The 18,089-nt window shown below is 36.0% G+C and overlaps 7 protein-coding genes across 7 annotated transcripts; 6 read left to right on the plus strand and 1 right to left on the minus strand.

Moving 5' to 3' along the window:
* Positions 1-67: 67 nt before the first annotated feature.
* EV154DRAFT_536224 (uncharacterized protein) lies at positions 68-2,204 on the plus strand (the record flags this gene model as incomplete). The annotated part of the gene is made up of 8 exons (XM_051604120.1): positions 68-169; positions 235-555; positions 613-651; positions 1,083-1,287; positions 1,352-1,551; positions 1,614-1,850; positions 1,905-2,057; positions 2,124-2,204. 8 exons carry the CDS (start codon positions 68-70, stop codon positions 2,202-2,204), a joined length of 1,338 nt encoding a protein of 445 aa, XP_051461532.1.
* Positions 2,205-2,457: 253 nt separating this feature from the next.
* Positions 2,458-5,078, plus strand: EV154DRAFT_599341 (uncharacterized protein). The gene is made up of 3 exons (XM_051607109.1): positions 2,458-3,908; positions 3,965-4,083; positions 4,123-5,078. Exons 1-3 carry the CDS (start codon positions 2,596-2,598, stop codon positions 4,938-4,940), a joined length of 2,250 nt encoding a protein of 749 aa, XP_051461533.1. The 5' UTR covers positions 2,458-2,595; the 3' UTR covers positions 4,941-5,078.
* A 51-nt stretch (positions 5,079-5,129) lies between these two features.
* EV154DRAFT_436883 (uncharacterized protein) lies at positions 5,130-6,362 on the plus strand. The gene is made up of 5 exons (XM_051596835.1): positions 5,130-5,262; positions 5,321-5,576; positions 5,645-5,724; positions 5,782-5,869; positions 5,934-6,362. The coding sequence occupies exons 1-5, from the start codon at positions 5,186-5,188 to the stop codon at positions 6,225-6,227; spliced, it is 795 nt and encodes a 264-aa protein (XP_051461534.1). The 5' UTR covers positions 5,130-5,185; the 3' UTR covers positions 6,228-6,362.
* A 1,461-nt stretch (positions 6,363-7,823) lies between these two features.
* On the plus strand, positions 7,824-10,423 carry EV154DRAFT_33959 (uncharacterized protein). The gene is made up of 3 exons (XM_051595008.1): positions 7,824-9,713; positions 9,877-10,170; positions 10,242-10,423. The coding sequence occupies exons 1-3, from the start codon at positions 7,902-7,904 to the stop codon at positions 10,248-10,250; spliced, it is 2,115 nt and encodes a 704-aa protein (XP_051461535.1). The 5' UTR covers positions 7,824-7,901; the 3' UTR covers positions 10,251-10,423.
* Positions 10,424-11,177: 754 nt separating this feature from the next.
* Positions 11,178-12,312, plus strand: EV154DRAFT_34002 (uncharacterized protein). The gene is made up of 4 exons (XM_051595009.1): positions 11,178-11,425; positions 11,486-11,560; positions 11,617-11,993; positions 12,056-12,312. The coding sequence occupies exons 1-4, from the start codon at positions 11,261-11,263 to the stop codon at positions 12,111-12,113; spliced, it is 675 nt and encodes a 224-aa protein (XP_051461536.1). The 5' UTR covers positions 11,178-11,260; the 3' UTR covers positions 12,114-12,312.
* A 684-nt stretch (positions 12,313-12,996) lies between these two features.
* On the minus strand, positions 12,997-13,728 carry EV154DRAFT_548403 (uncharacterized protein; the record flags this gene model as incomplete). The annotated part of the gene is made up of 2 exons (XM_051604802.1): positions 12,997-13,557; positions 13,629-13,728. 2 exons carry the CDS (start codon positions 13,726-13,728, stop codon positions 13,016-13,018), a joined length of 642 nt encoding a protein of 213 aa, XP_051461537.1. The 3' UTR covers positions 12,997-13,015.
* Positions 13,729-16,313: 2,585 nt separating this feature from the next.
* Positions 16,314-16,813, plus strand: EV154DRAFT_495960 (uncharacterized protein). Its single transcript, XM_051600101.1, has one exon. The coding sequence runs from the start codon at positions 16,324-16,326 to the stop codon at positions 16,666-16,668; it is 345 nt and encodes a 114-aa protein (XP_051461538.1). The 5' UTR covers positions 16,314-16,323; the 3' UTR covers positions 16,669-16,813.
* The last annotated feature ends 1,276 nt before the right edge of the window (positions 16,814-18,089 follow it).

Below are 18,089 nucleotides of genomic sequence, written 5' to 3' on the forward strand. Positions count from 1 at the left end.
GTTTAAATAAGGCTCCTTTTATATTGTATTTCCTTTCTCCCCTTTATTCTTTTTCCGTATTACCGCCATGAGTGAAGATTATGTACAGTGGGATGTTCATGCAACAGCGGATGTTTTTACACCCCGTATGGAATATGATGACCCGCTTCAACAGTTTAATGAGTCAGAGGTTAGTTTGTGTTTGTAAAAGAGGTTGCAGAAAGAGAGAGGCCAATGCTAAACATCAAGTTATAGACACAGTATTACGCACCGTATAATACACATAATACTACAAATGCAAACCATGTTGTTGTAACAACACCACCTCTTCCTCCAATTATACCTTCTTCTTCACCAATTCTTGATTCGTTGGATTCTTTACCTAGCAGAGCAACACCCACACCCACACTACCACCACCGACAGTATCAGCACCAGTGTCAATACCTTCAAGCTCAGCAACACCTATCCCAGATACCATTGACGAAATATTACCCATGAAGATCATTATTAGTGATCCAAAGAAACATCAAGATGGAGCTCAGGGCGTCTACGTCACTTATCTTGTTACAACAGCAGTAAGGAATTATATTAAAAAAGGGGAGTATTATATTAATTTTTGGTTTTAAAAATAGACTTCGGTAGAAACCTTTAGTTCAAGTAAACCAAGACCGGTGCGCCGAAGATACCAAGATTTTGATTGGTTGTATGCAACATTATCATTAGAATTTCCTGCTTGTATAGTTCCGCCATTACCAGAAAAACATCGTTTAGGTACAAAAAAAAAAGAAAAAAGAAAAAAAAACTTTTTTTAACGTTGCATGAATATTTTGTAAGAATATATAAAAGGTGATAGATTTAGTTCCGAATTTATCCAAAGAAGGTTATTAAGGTAAGAAATAGTTTGCACACATAAGCAAAAGAAAAATAAGCCAAGTTTTTCTTATCTCGGCAATAGTTTGCAATGGTTTTTGGATAGAATCTCCAGACATCCATTATTACAAAAATCGCAATGCACTCGTATTTTTCTAGAATCCATCGATTTCGTAAGTTTTTAAGAAGAAACATCAGGTAATTATATACTGACACGCACCTATCATGATAGAAAAATGATCAAAGAGCGCAAACACGTATTATTCCACCTTCTGCAACATTATTTGAATCCATTGGTGATACACTGATAAATGCCTTTGCAAAGATTAAAAAACCCGACGAAAAATTCGAAGAAATGAAGGAGATGGTGGGTAAATTAGAAGACAATTTAAACATAGTTGAGCGGTTATACATGAGAATCAACAAGAGACAACAAGGTAATACATTGTGAAAGAATGTGAATTTTCGTAAGGCTATTTCCTTAATAACTTGGATAAATAGATTTACAAAATGATTATGCAAATTTCGCCAGTAGTATTCAAGGATTATCAGCCTTGGAAGCCAATATTACCAACTCACTTCACCAATTTGCAGAATCATCCAAAGCTTATTCACAAGCCATGAAAGAAATGACCGAAAAGGAAGAGCTTCAATTCTTAAATGCAATTCATGAACTATTAGCCTATTGTAACGCTGCCAAGGTAATATCTGCAAGTCAGTAACGGGATGATATTTATTGATCTATATTGTATATTGTAAATAGGAAGTATTAAAGGCAAGGGATCAAAAACAATTAGATTTCGAAGAATTGTCGGGGTATTTGCATCAGACGATTCAGGAACGAGAAAGAATACAACATCCCGAGAGAAAATATAGTCAACGTAGTGGCGGATTACACATTACTGAATATGTCACCGACAAATACAACGACTTCATTGGTGTCAATCGGGAGACATTAAGGCGTGATAAATTACGTAAATTGTATGACCGAGTTGCCGAGGTAAGATGACTTGGAGTTTGAGAGAATATGAAATTTTAATTACATATTGTGTAGTTACAAGGCGAGGTTGGTAGAACAAATGATGAATCCAATGGATTTTCTATGCAGGTCATGAAGGAGTTTGATGTATTTCAAAAGACAAAGACTTTAGAGTTGAAACAAGGCTTACTTGCATATGCTGACTGTCATATTGCATTCTTCCAAAAGGTAACCAAGTAGACCACCACTCTAAAAAGAGCTTTGAAAATTGACAGGTGTTTGTGATATGTGTAGGGTACCGAGATCTGGGAAAAAGTTTTACCTGTATTAGAAAGCATCGATGGTGTCAAGGGTGATGGTCCTGTACAAACCTAATATACCAAAAACACTCTTTTTCTTCAGGAAAGTAAAAGAAAATGTCCATACTTTTTATAATTTATTGCCCTTTTTTTTTTTAAAAAAAAAAAATTAAGCTTATTGGGTTTCCCCTTATCCCCAATACTCATAAAAAAAAAAGCTACGTCACAAAATCAGAGATATAATGAAATGGTGCAGTGCAATTAAAAACCCTCTCTCTCTTTTTTTTTTTTTTTTTTTTTTTTTTTTTTTTTATTATTATTATTATTCACTTGGGGAATAAGGATTTAGAAGACTTTCCTCCCTCGCCTCCCGACCCTCCCTTTTTTTTCAACTTTGTACATAACAAAACCACCTCAATTCTACACTTTCTGTACGAGGAAAGCACCGATCATTATATAAATACATCATGTCTCACGGACCTCCTCGTTCGTTTCCATCTCTCAATTATCCAGCTAATAATATACCTCGACAACAACAAGTCATAAATGGTCAACAACAAAACTATCAACAAACACTGGTTACGAGTACAGGTCCTTCACCTACTCTAGGTCATTTGGGCCCAACTACAAACAACGTTTCTACCAGTGGCAGTAATAGTCCTAGTAGTAATACGGATGGTAGTGCCGGAGCTAACAGTGGCGGCGGTGTCAGCAGCGGTAGTGGTGGTGGTGGTGGCGGCGGCGGCGGTGGTAGTAGCAATAACAGTACTACTGGTACTACGAGTGGTGGAAATGGTGGCGGTGGAAACCGAGGTATTACTACACCCAGTACAACACAAGAGACATTATACTGTGATAGTTGCCAAACCTTTCGACATGTATCCTTCTTTCATGAACGAGATTTTAAGTATAATGTGTGTAATATCTGTCATACGCGTGAGTTACAAAAGAGGAAACATCAAATGGAAAGATTCGAGCTTTATGAGGAACAACAAAGGACTTATAAACAAGGTAGATATACACAACCAACACAACAACAACAGCAACAACAACAAATGTACGCAACACCACTCCCTATTCAGCAGCCCCAAATACATTCATCTGCCCCTATAAATCTAGGAAACAGTAGTGGTACCGGTAGTAATCATGCTTCTCCTCTACCACCCCCTCAAACCATATCTTCACCTCAGATTAAACAGTCACCACCACCTCCTCCTCCCCCACAACAGGCCACATCATCCTCTAACTCCTCCTCATCATCATCCTCAGCAGCAGCAGTAGCTACTTCCATGATGCTAACTTTGGCTCAAGTCAATAACAATAATAACACTACTAATAATACAAGTCCGAATACAGTCACCACCAACAAATCTCAAATGTTTTCGACTCCTGCTATGCGAAATCAGTCGCAACTCCAATCACACATGCATTCACAACAAGTAATGCAACCTGTAAATTTACCGGACCCAGTAAAACACGAACCTCAGCAACAGCAGCATCACCAACAGCAACATAATAGCTGTGGATTATCTTCTATCGTCTTACCTACCACAACAATTCATCGAAATACCACCTCCTCATCTGCCGAAAGAGCTTCACAAGATGTGATCAATTTTGAAACGTTTGTTAGAGAATTAGAAAAGGAAACAGAGTTTGACCGGAAGCAATATCATCTTGATATTGCTCCCTTGATGGAAAGTATGGGAGAAGGTGCTGGATTTACTCAATTAGGTAGAGGTATTTGTGAAAAAGTTTTGGAAGGCACAAAGTTCAATTTCAGGTAAATTGTTTAAAAGCAGGGTTAAGGGAACAGATCAATAACTGTTGATTATGTAGTTTGAAAGATCGCCGACGCTCTACAAAGAGCCCTGATACATTATCTACCCTCCGTTATTATTGTTCTCAAAGAGCCGATACTGCTAAACCGAGAAAAGTTGAACATCCAAAAGCACAAAGTAGATATGATTGCGCGGGCGCACTGACCATTATCATAGATCTAATGAAAAAAACAGCTCATGTAACGGTGATCCATAAACACGCTCATCCTCCATTCGTGTCACAGCATCATCACCATCATCAGCAACAGCAACAACAACAACAGCATCAAAAAACAAAAGTGAAACAGACACCTTCAACACTACATCAACCATGTCATTCCCAATTAGCTTCGCATATGCAGCAACAGTCCCCACAACGTCATCATTCTCCTGTAAGCCAACACTTGTCTAACCCACATCAACAACAACAGACACAGCAGGCTCAAACCCAAGCTCAGGCCCAGCAACAAGCACAAGCCCAAGCTCAGCAACAGGCTCAGCAACAGGCCCAGCAACAAGCTCAGCAACAGGCCCAGCAACAAGCACAACAACAGGCCCAGCAACAGGCCCATCAACAGGCCCATCAACAGGCCCAGCAACAGGCACAAGCGCAAGCCCAAGCGCAAGCCCAAGCGCAACAGCAGGCACAGGCGCAAGCCCAAGCGCAACAACAGGCGCAAGCCCAGGCACATCAGCAAGCACTCCAACAACAACAAGCACAGCAGCAACAACACATAAGGCTAATGAAGCAAAGACAGGCCAAACAAGTGGATAGCCAATTTGATTTATTGAAACAAAAGATTGCTGATATTGGTATTTTAATTGAATCGCAACAACAGTATGGTAACAAAGATTTCTTACAGACAGCTACGGAAGCTTTGGCAGGGGCAGACGAAATGTTGAGTGCGTGTAAAGCGATGGAATCCAACGAGTTAGACACCCCACCTAATAAGTATACCGTCCATTATAATAAACGAGGGGATCACTTTGTATAATAAGAATAAGCGTACAGTCTTTTTTCATATTTTGGGATTTGGTTCAATCGGAAAAAATAAATGTGTTGTAGTGTGTATGTAGTGTGTGACTTTGAACCGGAACATTAAAAAGGAGGAGAATTGACCTAAATTAGCGACTAAACTAAATAAAGTTTTTTCAAAACGATTATAAAAAGATTTCGTGTTTGTCAAATACTTTTTCTTTTTTTTTTCTTATACACTCTTGAATTTTATTAACACAAAAAATGTCTGCTAACCCACTTCCTACTCTCCCTGAATTCAGTCTTAAAGGCAAAGTTGCTGTCATCACTGGTGGCGCAAGGTAAACTAAAGGGCGGGCCCACCCGTGCGCGTGTAAACATACTAATGTCATTAAATAGAGGTTTAGGCTTAGAAATGAGTAAAGCCCTTGCTGAATCAGGTGCCGATGTTGCCTTGATGTACGTCTCTAGCGATAAGACCCATGATATCGCTGCCAAGATCGGTAAAGATTATGGTGTTGTCTGTAAGGCTTACAAGGCCGACATCGCTGATGCCGAACAAGTCACAACTGCCATCGATCAAATCTATAAGGATTTTGGTGTCATTGATATCTTTGTTGCTAACGCTGGTATCAACAGTGGTGGTGCTGCCGAGGTAAGAAAAGTGTGATTATATAGACCCCCTCCTCCGTTTTACTAAGTCGCGTTTTGATGATGGATCAGACTTATGATTTAAAGACTTGGCAAAAGATCATGGACGTCAATGTCAACGGTGTCTTTTACAGTATTCAAGCTGTATCCAAGTAAGTTTTAAGGAAATCATACATTTTTGTTATTGTGCTGACCTGGTTTGTTTGTAGATATATGCTCGCTAAGGGTAAGGGAAGTATTATTATTACCTCATCCATGTCTGGTCATATTGCCAACCGTCCTCAAATGCAATGTGCTGTAAGTTAAACATAAACAAAGTCGAACGATATAAAGCCCCATATTAAAACGTGATACTCTATAGTATAACACCTCCAAGGGAGCTGCCACTATGATGACCAAGGCTTTAGCTTCTGAATGGGCCTTGAAGGGCATCCGTGTCAATGCCATCTGTCCTGGCTACATGAGAACCGAGTTATTAGATGAGACCTTCAGAAACAACCCAGAATGGGAAAAGACTTGGACTGATTTGACTCCTATGGGTCGTATCGGAGATGCCAAGGAGCTTAGAGGTGCTGTTGTCTTCCTTGCTAGTGAAGCCAGTACTTATGTTACTGGTTTAGAGTTATTTGTTGATGGTGGTTATACCTGCGTTTAAATTTCGCGTTATCTTTTCTCTCCTTCCCTTTCAACTGTATTATTATCCACCCATCTATTGTTTTCTTATCGATATACTTTTTTAGTTTCTTAAAATGACACAATAAAGTAGAATTTAGAAAAAACTCCGTCTAAATTTTTTTGGTTACGTAACATTGTGAAGCACTTTTCACTTTTTTGTTTTTGTTTACAGAACTCGATTTATTGTTAGGCTAAAAAAACTTTCAATCTGGATACATCTTCATGGGTTGACAACGGCATACAAATCATGCAAGCTTATCGGCTCTTATCATCACTTACGTGACGTAACAAACGATAGCGGAAAAGTGCATTAAGTAATTTTAATGCAGGATAGCACATACTATGATGTCAGACTAAAAGAAACTAACATCATGTTTCAGTCGAAAGAAAGGGGTGGTGGCAGTAGCGTCAAAGCATTTTCAAAGTGCGACCATGTTGATAGTTCAGACGGCGTAAATGTTTGTGGCTGGTTCCTAATGTAAAGTTGATACCGAGTTTTAGATTAGGTCTTAGCCGGACACAGCTCGTCTGGTGTATAAAAGAGTTTGGCGTACTACGGGTATCGTGTAATAAAGGAATACGCGTGTGGGTGTGGAGGGGAGAATCTTTTTTTTTTTTCAAACCAATGATCTGGATTTCACCTGTTTATATATTAGTGTGCACACGGTATAAGCAGTGCTCATTGTTTTTGGAACCGTCTTTCTTATCCTTTCGTTAACATGTGTATGCCTTCGAAAGTAAAAAATATAAGCAGCAGCATACGCTACAAAAAAATTGTCCTTTAAGCAAAACTTTTCATCAAATGTTTTGTGGTACAAATTATAAATTGCCTGCTTAAGGTAAACGGGGCACTGGATCTTTAAGGTTTTCACTGGGGCATTTTTTTTTTACTATCTTTTTTTTAGAGTTTATAATATATTTCTTATTTCAAATCTTCGAAAAACAGATCTACGATTGTACTTTTTTATAGAAAGAAACACTACTTTTATTCCAGGAGTAATAGCTCATGCGAAGTACAAAACAAACATTACGCCGATGTGGGTTGCGCCATACTTTTGAACACACAAGCGGTTTGCTATGGTCAGGTTGCCGGATGCACGATAGTACTATTGCGTGTAACGATATTAGACTGTCAATCATTCATCAGGCTTAATATGCGTCCAAAAGTTTTGTGGTTTTCTTTTTTTAAAAAAAATCCAGATGATTACATTTCTCTGGACAAAACAAATAAAGTGCCACTTAACCTTTATGGCTCATGGACCAGTAAACTTGGTTTCTTCCCGGAACATAAAAGCCACGTATAATTACACAAGAGATTTTGTGGCACATAAAATTATTTGAAAGAACTGTAACAGTTCAAATCACTTACGATTATCATGTCATTCTCAAATGCTTATACAGTGTCTTAAGCATTGCTTTGGTTTGCGTGTTGTATGAGAATTAATGCGTTGATCTACAATATTATTGGTGCTACTGTTGACAAAAAAAAAAGCTTGTACGATCGTATATTTGGTGGTGCGACTAGGTACTCCGACAGGCATGTTACAACAATACCGTACAAACAGTCGGTTCCCTTTTCCGATTTCCTTTTATCCCCCCCCCCCTTTTCCTCTTTCTTTACCATTGAACAATCCACTTTAAATATTATTGATCTATGGGGTGCTTCGAAAAAGGACCATCCATGGAGGCGGGAGGCGGTATAAATGAACGTATGGAAGTTTCTTCTTCTGAAAAAAGAACTATTTTCGACCAAGATCAAGCTCATGATGTTATACTGTTTGATATTTCTTGCAATAAAAAATGGGCAGCTTATGTCACTTATCAGAAATCTAAATTGACGAAAGACTCAAATGTTACGAACGAAAACAATGAAGAACGAATTTTTATTACAAGGCGTAAATTTTATGAAGTCGATCAAAAACATCCATCTTATTACGAGGCTGAGCCCACAGAACCAAGTGTTGTTGAGCATTTCAGTCTTGAAATAACCGAACATGTCAAAAATGCGGGGCTTAACCATTGCAAGTTTTTATCAGTATCCCCCGATGGAGAATACGTTGTCATGTCATTTTTTGAAAGAAATATGATTGGAGAAATCCCTAAAATCAAGGAACCTGAAAACAAGCACTGTCTCATTTTTGAAGTTCAAGATAACAAGAATTTGCGTCTTAAAGATAAAATAATATGTGATGGTCGTGCTGTGTTTATTGGCAACGAGACGTATCAACTTGCCATCATTAGTACAAATGTTGTTGAAGTCTATGCTAAATTTCCCGGCAATCTTTCAGTCACTGATGTATATGATTTGTCCCCATTTCTCTCAGGAAAACAGCAACATGAGGAGCTTCGCAAAGATGACCTGTACATCCAAAATGCCTCGTGGGCTGATATCGTAACACACTCAGAAAACGCTGATATAAAGAGAATTATGATGCTTTCTAGGCATATTCGGCACAATATTGTGACCACACATTTTGTTGGAAATATTGCCCGTGTTTGGTCTATCGCAGAGGATGGTGTTCGTTTTACCTCGTTTCGTGCCAAAGAAGAAAATATTGTGGCTTTCTCTAAAAACTATAAATACACCGCCACGCATTTGGAAAATACTAAATCAATCAATATATACAATGTCAAAAGTGGATTACTCGTTTATCGATTAAAGTCTCAAGCGAAGTGGAGCCCAGAATTTAAAGTTTCACACATTCGATTTTGTTATGGCGGTAGATACGTTGCCATGTCAGGCATTGAAGGTGACAATGTTAGCTTTGAAGTCTGGTATATCGAAGCCGAAAAATCGATCTACAGAAAAACCATTCAAGCTAAGACATCTCTAGGCTTAACCCGATGTAAAATTGTATATCCATTTGTCACACGCGGAACCAATGAAAATGGCATCAAATGCTTGAAAGGAATTTACACATGTTTCGAGAATGATAAGGCGATTACTGGTTTTGTCGAGTTAAAAATCGATCAAAAAGCCGAGATTGATTGGCAAACTGGTCAAAGACAACCTTATAGAGGAGGAAATTTTGAGATATACAACAACTTGGGGGATTTCAATGGACTTAAAGGTGCTTATATTGAAGCGGATAAAAAGGAATGTATGATTCGTTTTGGTCAACATACAGTACAGCTTTGGAAGTTGGCAGAGGGTAGAAATCAAAAGAACTCACCCATTACCGACGAAGACGAATTACTTTATATCCGAGCTTACAAAGGACCAGATTATGGTGTTGAGTATTCATTTCGAGAAAATTGGCAAATTCATGATTTTAACAGCATAAGGTTTATCCAAGGAGAACCATCTGGAAGAGTATTAGTCAACATCACAGAGAACAAAGATAATCAATCTGATTCGACTTATCATACCGAGGAATTATTTTTACCTCTGGAGGAACCCGCTAGTAAGCCTGGCACACCATGTTTTGAATTATCTACCACCATGGATTTGGACTCAGCTCAAGAGGTAACATTGCAAAGATTTGATTACCACAAGCTTGAAAGTGCATGTCAGGCATTACATTTCCTAACACATCATACCGAGGAGCTGAATAAAAATAAGGTACAAAGAACTAATATGAAAAAGTACAAAAAATAGCAAATAATCTTTCTTTCAAACCATAATTTAGAATAATAGAGATATGCTGCTTTCCAAAACTGAAGCTATCATAAAATCCGCGGTAAAAGATATTCATAAAGAATCCAACTTTTTTTCGACAATTTCAGGAAGTAGAACATTGGCTATGCTTGCTTCATTTGAAAGTGGAAGAGAAATTATCAAATTGATTATTGCTAAAGAGCTGCCTATTAGTATATTTAGTGATCCTAGATATGTAAAGGATGTGGGGATTGAAGATGATGAACAATTCTGGATAGACCAAAGACAAAGGGCTTTGGAATTCTGGGTAGATCAAAAGCAAAAGGTTTTAAAATTCTTTGTAAAATCGAAAAACAAAGATGTAAGTCCTGAACAGTCTCGAATCGATACCTTTAGCTCTTCTAGAATTGGTGCACAATCGGAGCATGACGTGCCTGCCGAACCAGAAACAGAATATCGAAGTTCTTCTGTAAAAACACCATCAACCGAGAAATGTGCAAATCAGTCTATTGCAGGAAATGAAAACGTTTTGACCGTCTTAATTGAAACCCTCAATTATGATCTATACAAGCTGATCTTTAATCGTATTTTACTTGATTCCAAGAATCTCGGTCCTGGTTGTCTTTCCGCCTTAACAGATGCTCTTTTATTTCTACAAGAAGAAGGAAATTCAGGTTAGCATAATTTTGAGCAGAGAGTATTTTCGTTATTCATTATTAATTATCCTCTTAGATCTTTTGCTTTCCAGTAGTGAGAAATTGTCATACTTAAATATTGAAAAAGACAACTTGGGTATCTTGTTATCTGAAATGGAGCAAATTTTAAAAGTCAAAACTATGCAAAAGGAATATATCCCTAGTTTGAGAAATCTTGAATCTCATGCAATGATGGAGCAAATAAAAAAATACAGCGGATTACGACTACAGGTATTTCGATTGAAACAGAAAATTCATAATGATAAATTCAATGATATTGTACACAACTTGCATACATGCTGGAGATATTCTGTGGTCTACCTTTGGAAGAAATTATTTAAAGAAGCCCGGAAAGGTCTCGTTGGATCCGGAAAAGTATGCGTCGTCCCTCTTCCTCACTTCAACACATACAGTAACCTCCCAGAAGACCGTCCACCAAACACTAAAGAAACTTATAAGGAACGCAGTGCATTTGTAAAAATTGCAATGGATCAACACGGTAATAATATATTCCAACAGGGTGATACAGTTCTTGAAGTTATGTTACAGTATAAGTGGAAGACATTTGCACGATGGAGATTCGTCTATATTTGTTTGATTCATGCTATTTTTTATGTATCTTATTCTACAGGCGTATTGTTTTCCCAGGAATTATATGGTCACGACCCTGAAGAAGACTTTGTATTGGAAGCCCCTGGTCAAATCGTTTCGATAGTTTTAATGAGTCTGGCAATTCTAATTCTTGTGATACAAGAAATGCGTCAATTCTGGAAAACACATAGCAGATTAGAGTATTTTCTTTCCGGCTATAATTGGATTGATATATCTGCATTTGTGTTCCCTATAATAACGGCCATTCAATTGAAGTATAAATGGGACTATTTCGTACGTTAACTTCAGATTTTGAAAAAAAAAAAAAACTTTTACTGACGTAAATTTTTATAGAATGAAGTTTGTAGTGTCAGTACTTTAATTTTATGGACACATGCCATTTTAAGACTACGTGTGATATCGTATTTTGTAAGTTTACAACTACATTTTGACATAATGAAATACTGATTTAAATTTTTGGAAAGGGTGTCACACTCGAAACCATTATTCAGCTTTGTAAGAATGTCACTTCTGTTCTTTTTATTATGCTACTTGTTATCCTGGCTTTTACACAAGCATATATTGTACTGTTGCGTCTAGAGCCCGATGAATACTTTCAAGAGAATTATGGTGGTAATTATGGTGTTGATCCCGATGATCCGTCTGGTGAAATTAGCGTTGCCAATGTCAGCGCTGATAACGGATTTCATAATTGGTTCAAAGCATTTTCCCAAGTTTGGTTTTTCATATATGGTGTGTGGGATCCATTAAATGATGGTGATGCTGGCGATAGCAAATTTCTCATGTGTATATCTATTCTATTCTCGCTTATTACAGTATTGATCTTCTTCAATTTGGTCATGTAAGTGCGAGAATTTATACACTTGCTTAAGGATTTTTATTAACAGTTTACAATTCATATAGTGCTCTCATGTCTAGTACTGTCGAAGAAGTGAAAAAGCGGGGTAAAAAAGTTTGGTAAGTCACCATCAGTTGTAAATTAAAACTCCAAGAAATTAAATGCTCCTCGTAAATGTTTTTTTTTTTTTTTGCACATGTAGGGTCAGCCATTTTGCTGGTATGTAAAACCATTGTTATATGCAATCCTGATGTATTAATGTTTTTATTTTTACGCATCTAGCTGTTGTTTCAGAAATTGAATATCTTTGGTGCTTAAATGGTGCAAGACATAGTAGAAAAAATAACCCAATCTTTATCTATTATATTGCTACCGAGGATTCTGTCAAGAAACGCAAGGAAGCGCTTGAGACGGAAACCAAAGATCTTAAAAAAAAATTGAAAATCCCCTTACCAGAGACAGAAATATCACATACTTAGGCCTTACGCAATTGATTTTAGTTTAATAAAATACCACCGAGTTATCTATTGGGCAAGGAATGGCTCATTATGATGCAAGTAGAAATATTCGGACAAAGACAATTGATATGTATGTTCTCTATTGTCCTTGCTTTTTTTGCCGCATATACCCAAATTTCTTTAAAAGAATAAAAACACAATACACCAAACATTGGATCCATTGACAACCTGTTTAAATACGATATGGTTAAATAGACTCGGCTAGTATTTACTAGACATGTTTGACGGATCATTCATCTGTTGTTATACTAATTACCCCCCCCCCAACGCTGTAACAGCAGTTGCATGAACAACCTGCATTTAGAAAAAAAAAGTTTATCTTCAAACTTTTTAGTGGCACAATCTATTTTACTGGATAGATTTTTATTTTCGTTATTTTTACGTTAAAACTTGGATTTTATTACACTACTTTGGTTAATTATCATCGGCGATTACAGCACAAACGCCATAATACACTTTTTAGGCATTAATTGCTTTATCCTCTTCATCGGCCACAGTTAAATTGTTTTATTCCTCATCGTTTTCCTCTTCCTCTTCTTCATCCATATCATCTTCATCTTCATCTTCATCTTTATTGTCATCTTCGTCTTTATTGTCATCGTCGTCTTTATTTTTATCTTCGTCTTTATCGGTTTTGCTTGCAATATCTTTGTCTTCGTCATCTCTACTTTCTTCATCTTCATTTTTACCATCGCTATCGGCCTCTTCTTCTCGTCTTTTGATAGCATTAATAAAGGTTCTAGAATTGTATATCCGATCCTTTCTTTCATTGGGTAAAGTGTTTTTGATATCTCGTTTTTTTAAAGCTTCGTCTAAACCTCTACGACTCAAGTAAATTCTACCGCTTTCTGGGGCTTTATTCGGCTTACTAAAAGAATCAGCGGCTCTAACTTGAACTGAAACATATTCAGATGTCACCATCATAACGGTTGCACAAAGGCAGATTAGGATACTACAGGAACGCATCTTGAGTTTGGTAAATGTACTGTAGTAAATATAAATATAAAATACGGGTAGAACCGCAATCTTTTTATAAGTCATGCGAAGAACTATTTACATCAATGAGTCCCTGTCTGTTCTATTAACATTATAAAATTTGATATGGGTGCTTCCAAATTACCCCTAAATAGCGCATGCAACTCTATTACGGACAGACTAGCTTCATGAACATGCATCTTTAACTCCTTCAATCTGAAATGATATGCGTATTTTGATGACATGCATGAATTTAAACCTGTTGATCTGCATACATCTCCAGAACTATTATTAAACTTAGAACATGCCTTTAACCTTCAAATATCTACACTTGCCAACAGAAATATATATGTAGATTATTTTAAGAAGCAGACCAACAGACACTTATACTATGAAGGTTTTCATTATAGTTATTTACTATAAATGAAAATTTTTTGAAAAAAACATAAAATCTTCTCACATATTTTTTCTTTTTCAAAGAGACAGGCTCATAGTGCTATATTGTTTTCCTCGTTTTTAATTATACCTGACTAAGTGCTTCCGTAGATCGAAAAGTAACGGAAACTATTTAGGGAGCTCGTTTTTTTTTCTTTGGTGCCCGTATATTACAAATAAATCAAAAGCATAGAACGATTTATTACATTGCAAATGAATAGCGCTCGTTATCATAATAGTATGAATTGTAGCGATGTAAGACAAAATGCAATATATGATTTTATAGACCTCCATAGCATTTAAACTTGAAGTTTTATTAGCATCTATATATACTTAAGAAAAAAAGTACTACTAAACACGACTACTTAGTTTATAAAGGATCAGATACCATGAGTTGTAACAAAACTTTTAAGACAAATACGCCCAAATTTAGATGGTAAGAAGACAGATAGTTAAACGTTATCTGCAAGAAATATTTTACTTCGATTATAAAAAATGAATTTCCAAATTTAACGAATTGAATTATAAAAAGTTATTTACTAAGTATATATCAAAAGTCCATAAAAATCCATAATAATATCATCTATAAGAAGTTGTTATAAAAAGTTCGTGGAAAGAGCTTCTTCGATCTTTGGGCCACTTCATAACAAGAGACTGTTTTACAGTGGTTCGGTTTATGAATATTAGGAGAACTATACATCCCTCACTATTTTATATTGCTTTATTAATGAAAACTCTGGGAAATAGAGTTACCAAAGAAACTTGAGCATTTTGGTGTGCGCTTGTTCATTGTACATCCATACACCATCTACAAGTCTTTGCGTAAAACAATTACAAAAGGGGAATATAAAATGTGGTCTAAAAACTAAATATCTTTCTTAAAGGAATGTTAAAATATAGCACATGGGATGATTTAATGGAGTTAGATTTATGTTTAGAAAATGGGAACGAATTCCTTGTCTGTGTTAGTTAATGACCACTTTACACATCATTTATAATAATAACGGATCAATATCAATAGGCCGAATAAAATATGGTGTAAATGGCTCGAATACTCGACATTTGTATACAGCTACATAGATATGGATGTATAAGGGCCCTGTTTAGGTACCATATAATAGTATAGTTGAAGGACAATTGGGCTAGCAGTGTCAGTGTTTATGCAATTCAAGCGCTGTTGGATAAAAAAGATATCATTACTTTATGTTTGAGAAATCTTTAAGAAAAACATAATAAAATAAAACATATCCGTATTTCATAAAACAGTGGAACTGCTCAAAGCATAGTTAGGTAAAAAATGGTTACACACTAAACTGAACACATCATGATACACAATCCAAAAATATCTATACAACGGTTAAAGCTAAATATTAGATATTGTCATTCTACTAAAAAATGTGTTAAAAAAATCCTTCTGTGTTAAACATAATGCAATAACCTTGAGGATTATATTTTTAAATTCAGGCCGATTTGTTTGGGTCTTCTATAATAGATACTAAATTAAAGGTAAACACTTTTAAAAAAAGCTACGTACATAACTAAGAGCTCTTATATTAATAGAAAGATAAATTTCAGAATTGCCGGAAATATAAAGTGTAAAGCTTGGTTCTTTTGAGGGCATGTTAGCAGCTGTATATAATATGTATGATTTATTAAAATCGCCCATAATTTTGCTCCCAAGGAGGGTCTGCAATATGCTATGACTTGTGCGAACAACTCTGTCTAAAAAAGTTATGCATATAAAACAAATTGTGACTCGATGTTTTTATGCTGCATACTATTAGCAGAATCTGTCAAAACAAATTGTATCTTGATACCAATTATTAATTTGTTTTGGTTTTATAATTACCAACAGATCAAAAGATTGATTAATGAAAAATATCTATTGATCGTTTGAAAAATTTAGGCTCAGTATAATATGTTCAAGACAATCGAGACCTGTCTCCATGTATCATATAACACTTTGGAAGTGTAAACATGTATGCAGCGAATCCTCGTTCTGCAGATTGTTTTACTCCAAAACAAGTGTATTAATAGACCCGAGATTGAGTAAGAGAATATGACGATCTATAATGAACGAATAATTTAAAACCTACCAAAATATTCTGACCTTACTTTTGTCATTCTAGTCATTTAGTGGTATACTACCTTCTATAACGGCATAAGCTATAAGATGCAAATAATAAGTGTCTTTTGATTATTTGTATGGCCATCGTACATTATCTTAGAAATGATTTACAGCTATTTGTTTCTTATGGTGTATTTAGAAAACAACACAAAGTACAGTTTGCATAGTGTAAACAATTCTAAATCGCACTCGGCGTAAATGACTGTTCTTTTACAGTCTTATAAAAGAGGTATGCTTTTTGTAATTTTTTCTCGTCATACATTCTATTTAAATAGAAATGCATTTATTTGGTATTTCTCTGTGTTTGGTTGCTACGTCCATGGTTATGGCTTCTGTACAAGCCTTAACTCCAGCTGATCTTTCGTCTTTATCTAACCATAAAAGGCTGCTAACATATTCAGACCAGGTATTAGCAGGTGGTAATAGCCGAAGATCTATCTTGGCTCGCAGAAGAACAGGCAATGTAAAAAGAAAACGGGATGTCAAGAACGCTCCAGCTAATACAGGAGTTGACCAGGCTCAAAATACCGGTGCTTCAGCTAATCCTGTTAAAAGCAGTCAAGGTGGAGAAGGGGGTGAAAATGAACCGGATGAAAATGAACCAGATGAAGATGAAAAATAAAGCATTCATGAAAAGCGGTCTTTGCCATTAATTTTGAAGTAAATTCAAACCGCTGTGCAGCTCAGAAATTTTTTAATAAAGTCGTACAATTGAACCAATGAATTGATGGCATTTTCTTTCAGTCGATGCTAATGAAAGAATGAAGCCTTCTATTAAATGATTTTTATTATTGTACCCAGCGTGTCCTTCTTAAGAACATCTTCACCCAATAGAGTCCTACAATACTGTTTTAAACAATTAAAAATACGTGTATTCATGTGTGTTCGAAATGCAATGTTCTATAGTATGTAAGTCAGAAAATAATAATAAAAAAAAAATGAAGAAAAGGCTTGGCAAATGGTAATAAACAGAATCTTTGATTTGAAGATACCATCTATACTCAATTATAGTCTTCTCACATCATGTCAGCTTTCCTCCCTCAATTTTTTTTCTCCAACTATATAACCGAATGCATTTTTTAAACAGCCATAAAAATTTACCTCCAATTATCGTCAACCTGGCCTCTTTTCCGGACGATAAAACACTTAACAATGCTTGTGAAATTACCATGGTTGTTCCTTAATCCATCATCATTCATAAAAATTACTAGTATTACGGTGGCCAGGCTGAAAATTTCTATGGCCCATCGAAATACAGGGAAGAAATGTCATGGTTATCACGAAACGGGTCTCTTAGGGACAGCCAAATTTTCTTAGGGACAGCCATTTTTCTTAGGGACAGCCAGGGTGCGCGTAGTCGTAATGTTGGGATTATGATACTTAAATAGACACCAAGAGGTCAATATAACTTAACAACTTGAAATATATACACGTTTATTAAAACCAACATAGTGTAAACCAGTATATATGTTTTACAACTTACTTTCAACTTCTCGTTTGGACTTTACCTTAATATTGCTGCGTAAGATTAAGATCAAACGAGCTCAAAGGCGAAAAAGGGAAGATAGAATTGTCAAAATAAGTATAAATCGTTTAATATACATTTATTCGTAATTGCTACATTGTTTTTGATTGTATATCCTTGTTACCAGGTCTACAGAACATCCAAATCACAGATCTTTCGTTGCGACTACGTGCACTTTGGCTGTCCCTAAGGAAAAATTGGCCGTCCCTAAGAAAAGCGATCACGAAACATGTGCTGCTTGCATAATTCAATGATTGGGCAATTTCCAAGACAATTGGTATATACTATTAAATAATACATTTTTTTAATCAATAAATCAAATTTTTCAGTTATAATTTCTATAGTTTTTGCCTATTTTTTTATGATTTTTTAGGCCTGATTTTTATCGCTTTTCTAGGCCATTCCGACCTGTGTAATACGCACTCCAATAAAAAGTGAAATAACTCCTCCTGGTCATACCGGTACATATAAGGCGAAATAATTCCTCCCCGCTCATACATATAAGGCAAAATAATTCC

Source organism: Mucor mucedo (genome assembly GCF_025094135.1).
Source record: "Mucor mucedo strain NRRL 3635 chromosome Unknown EV154scaffold_12, whole genome shotgun sequence".
Lineage (NCBI taxonomy): Eukaryota > Fungi > Mucoromycota > Mucoromycetes > Mucorales > Mucoraceae > Mucor > Mucor mucedo.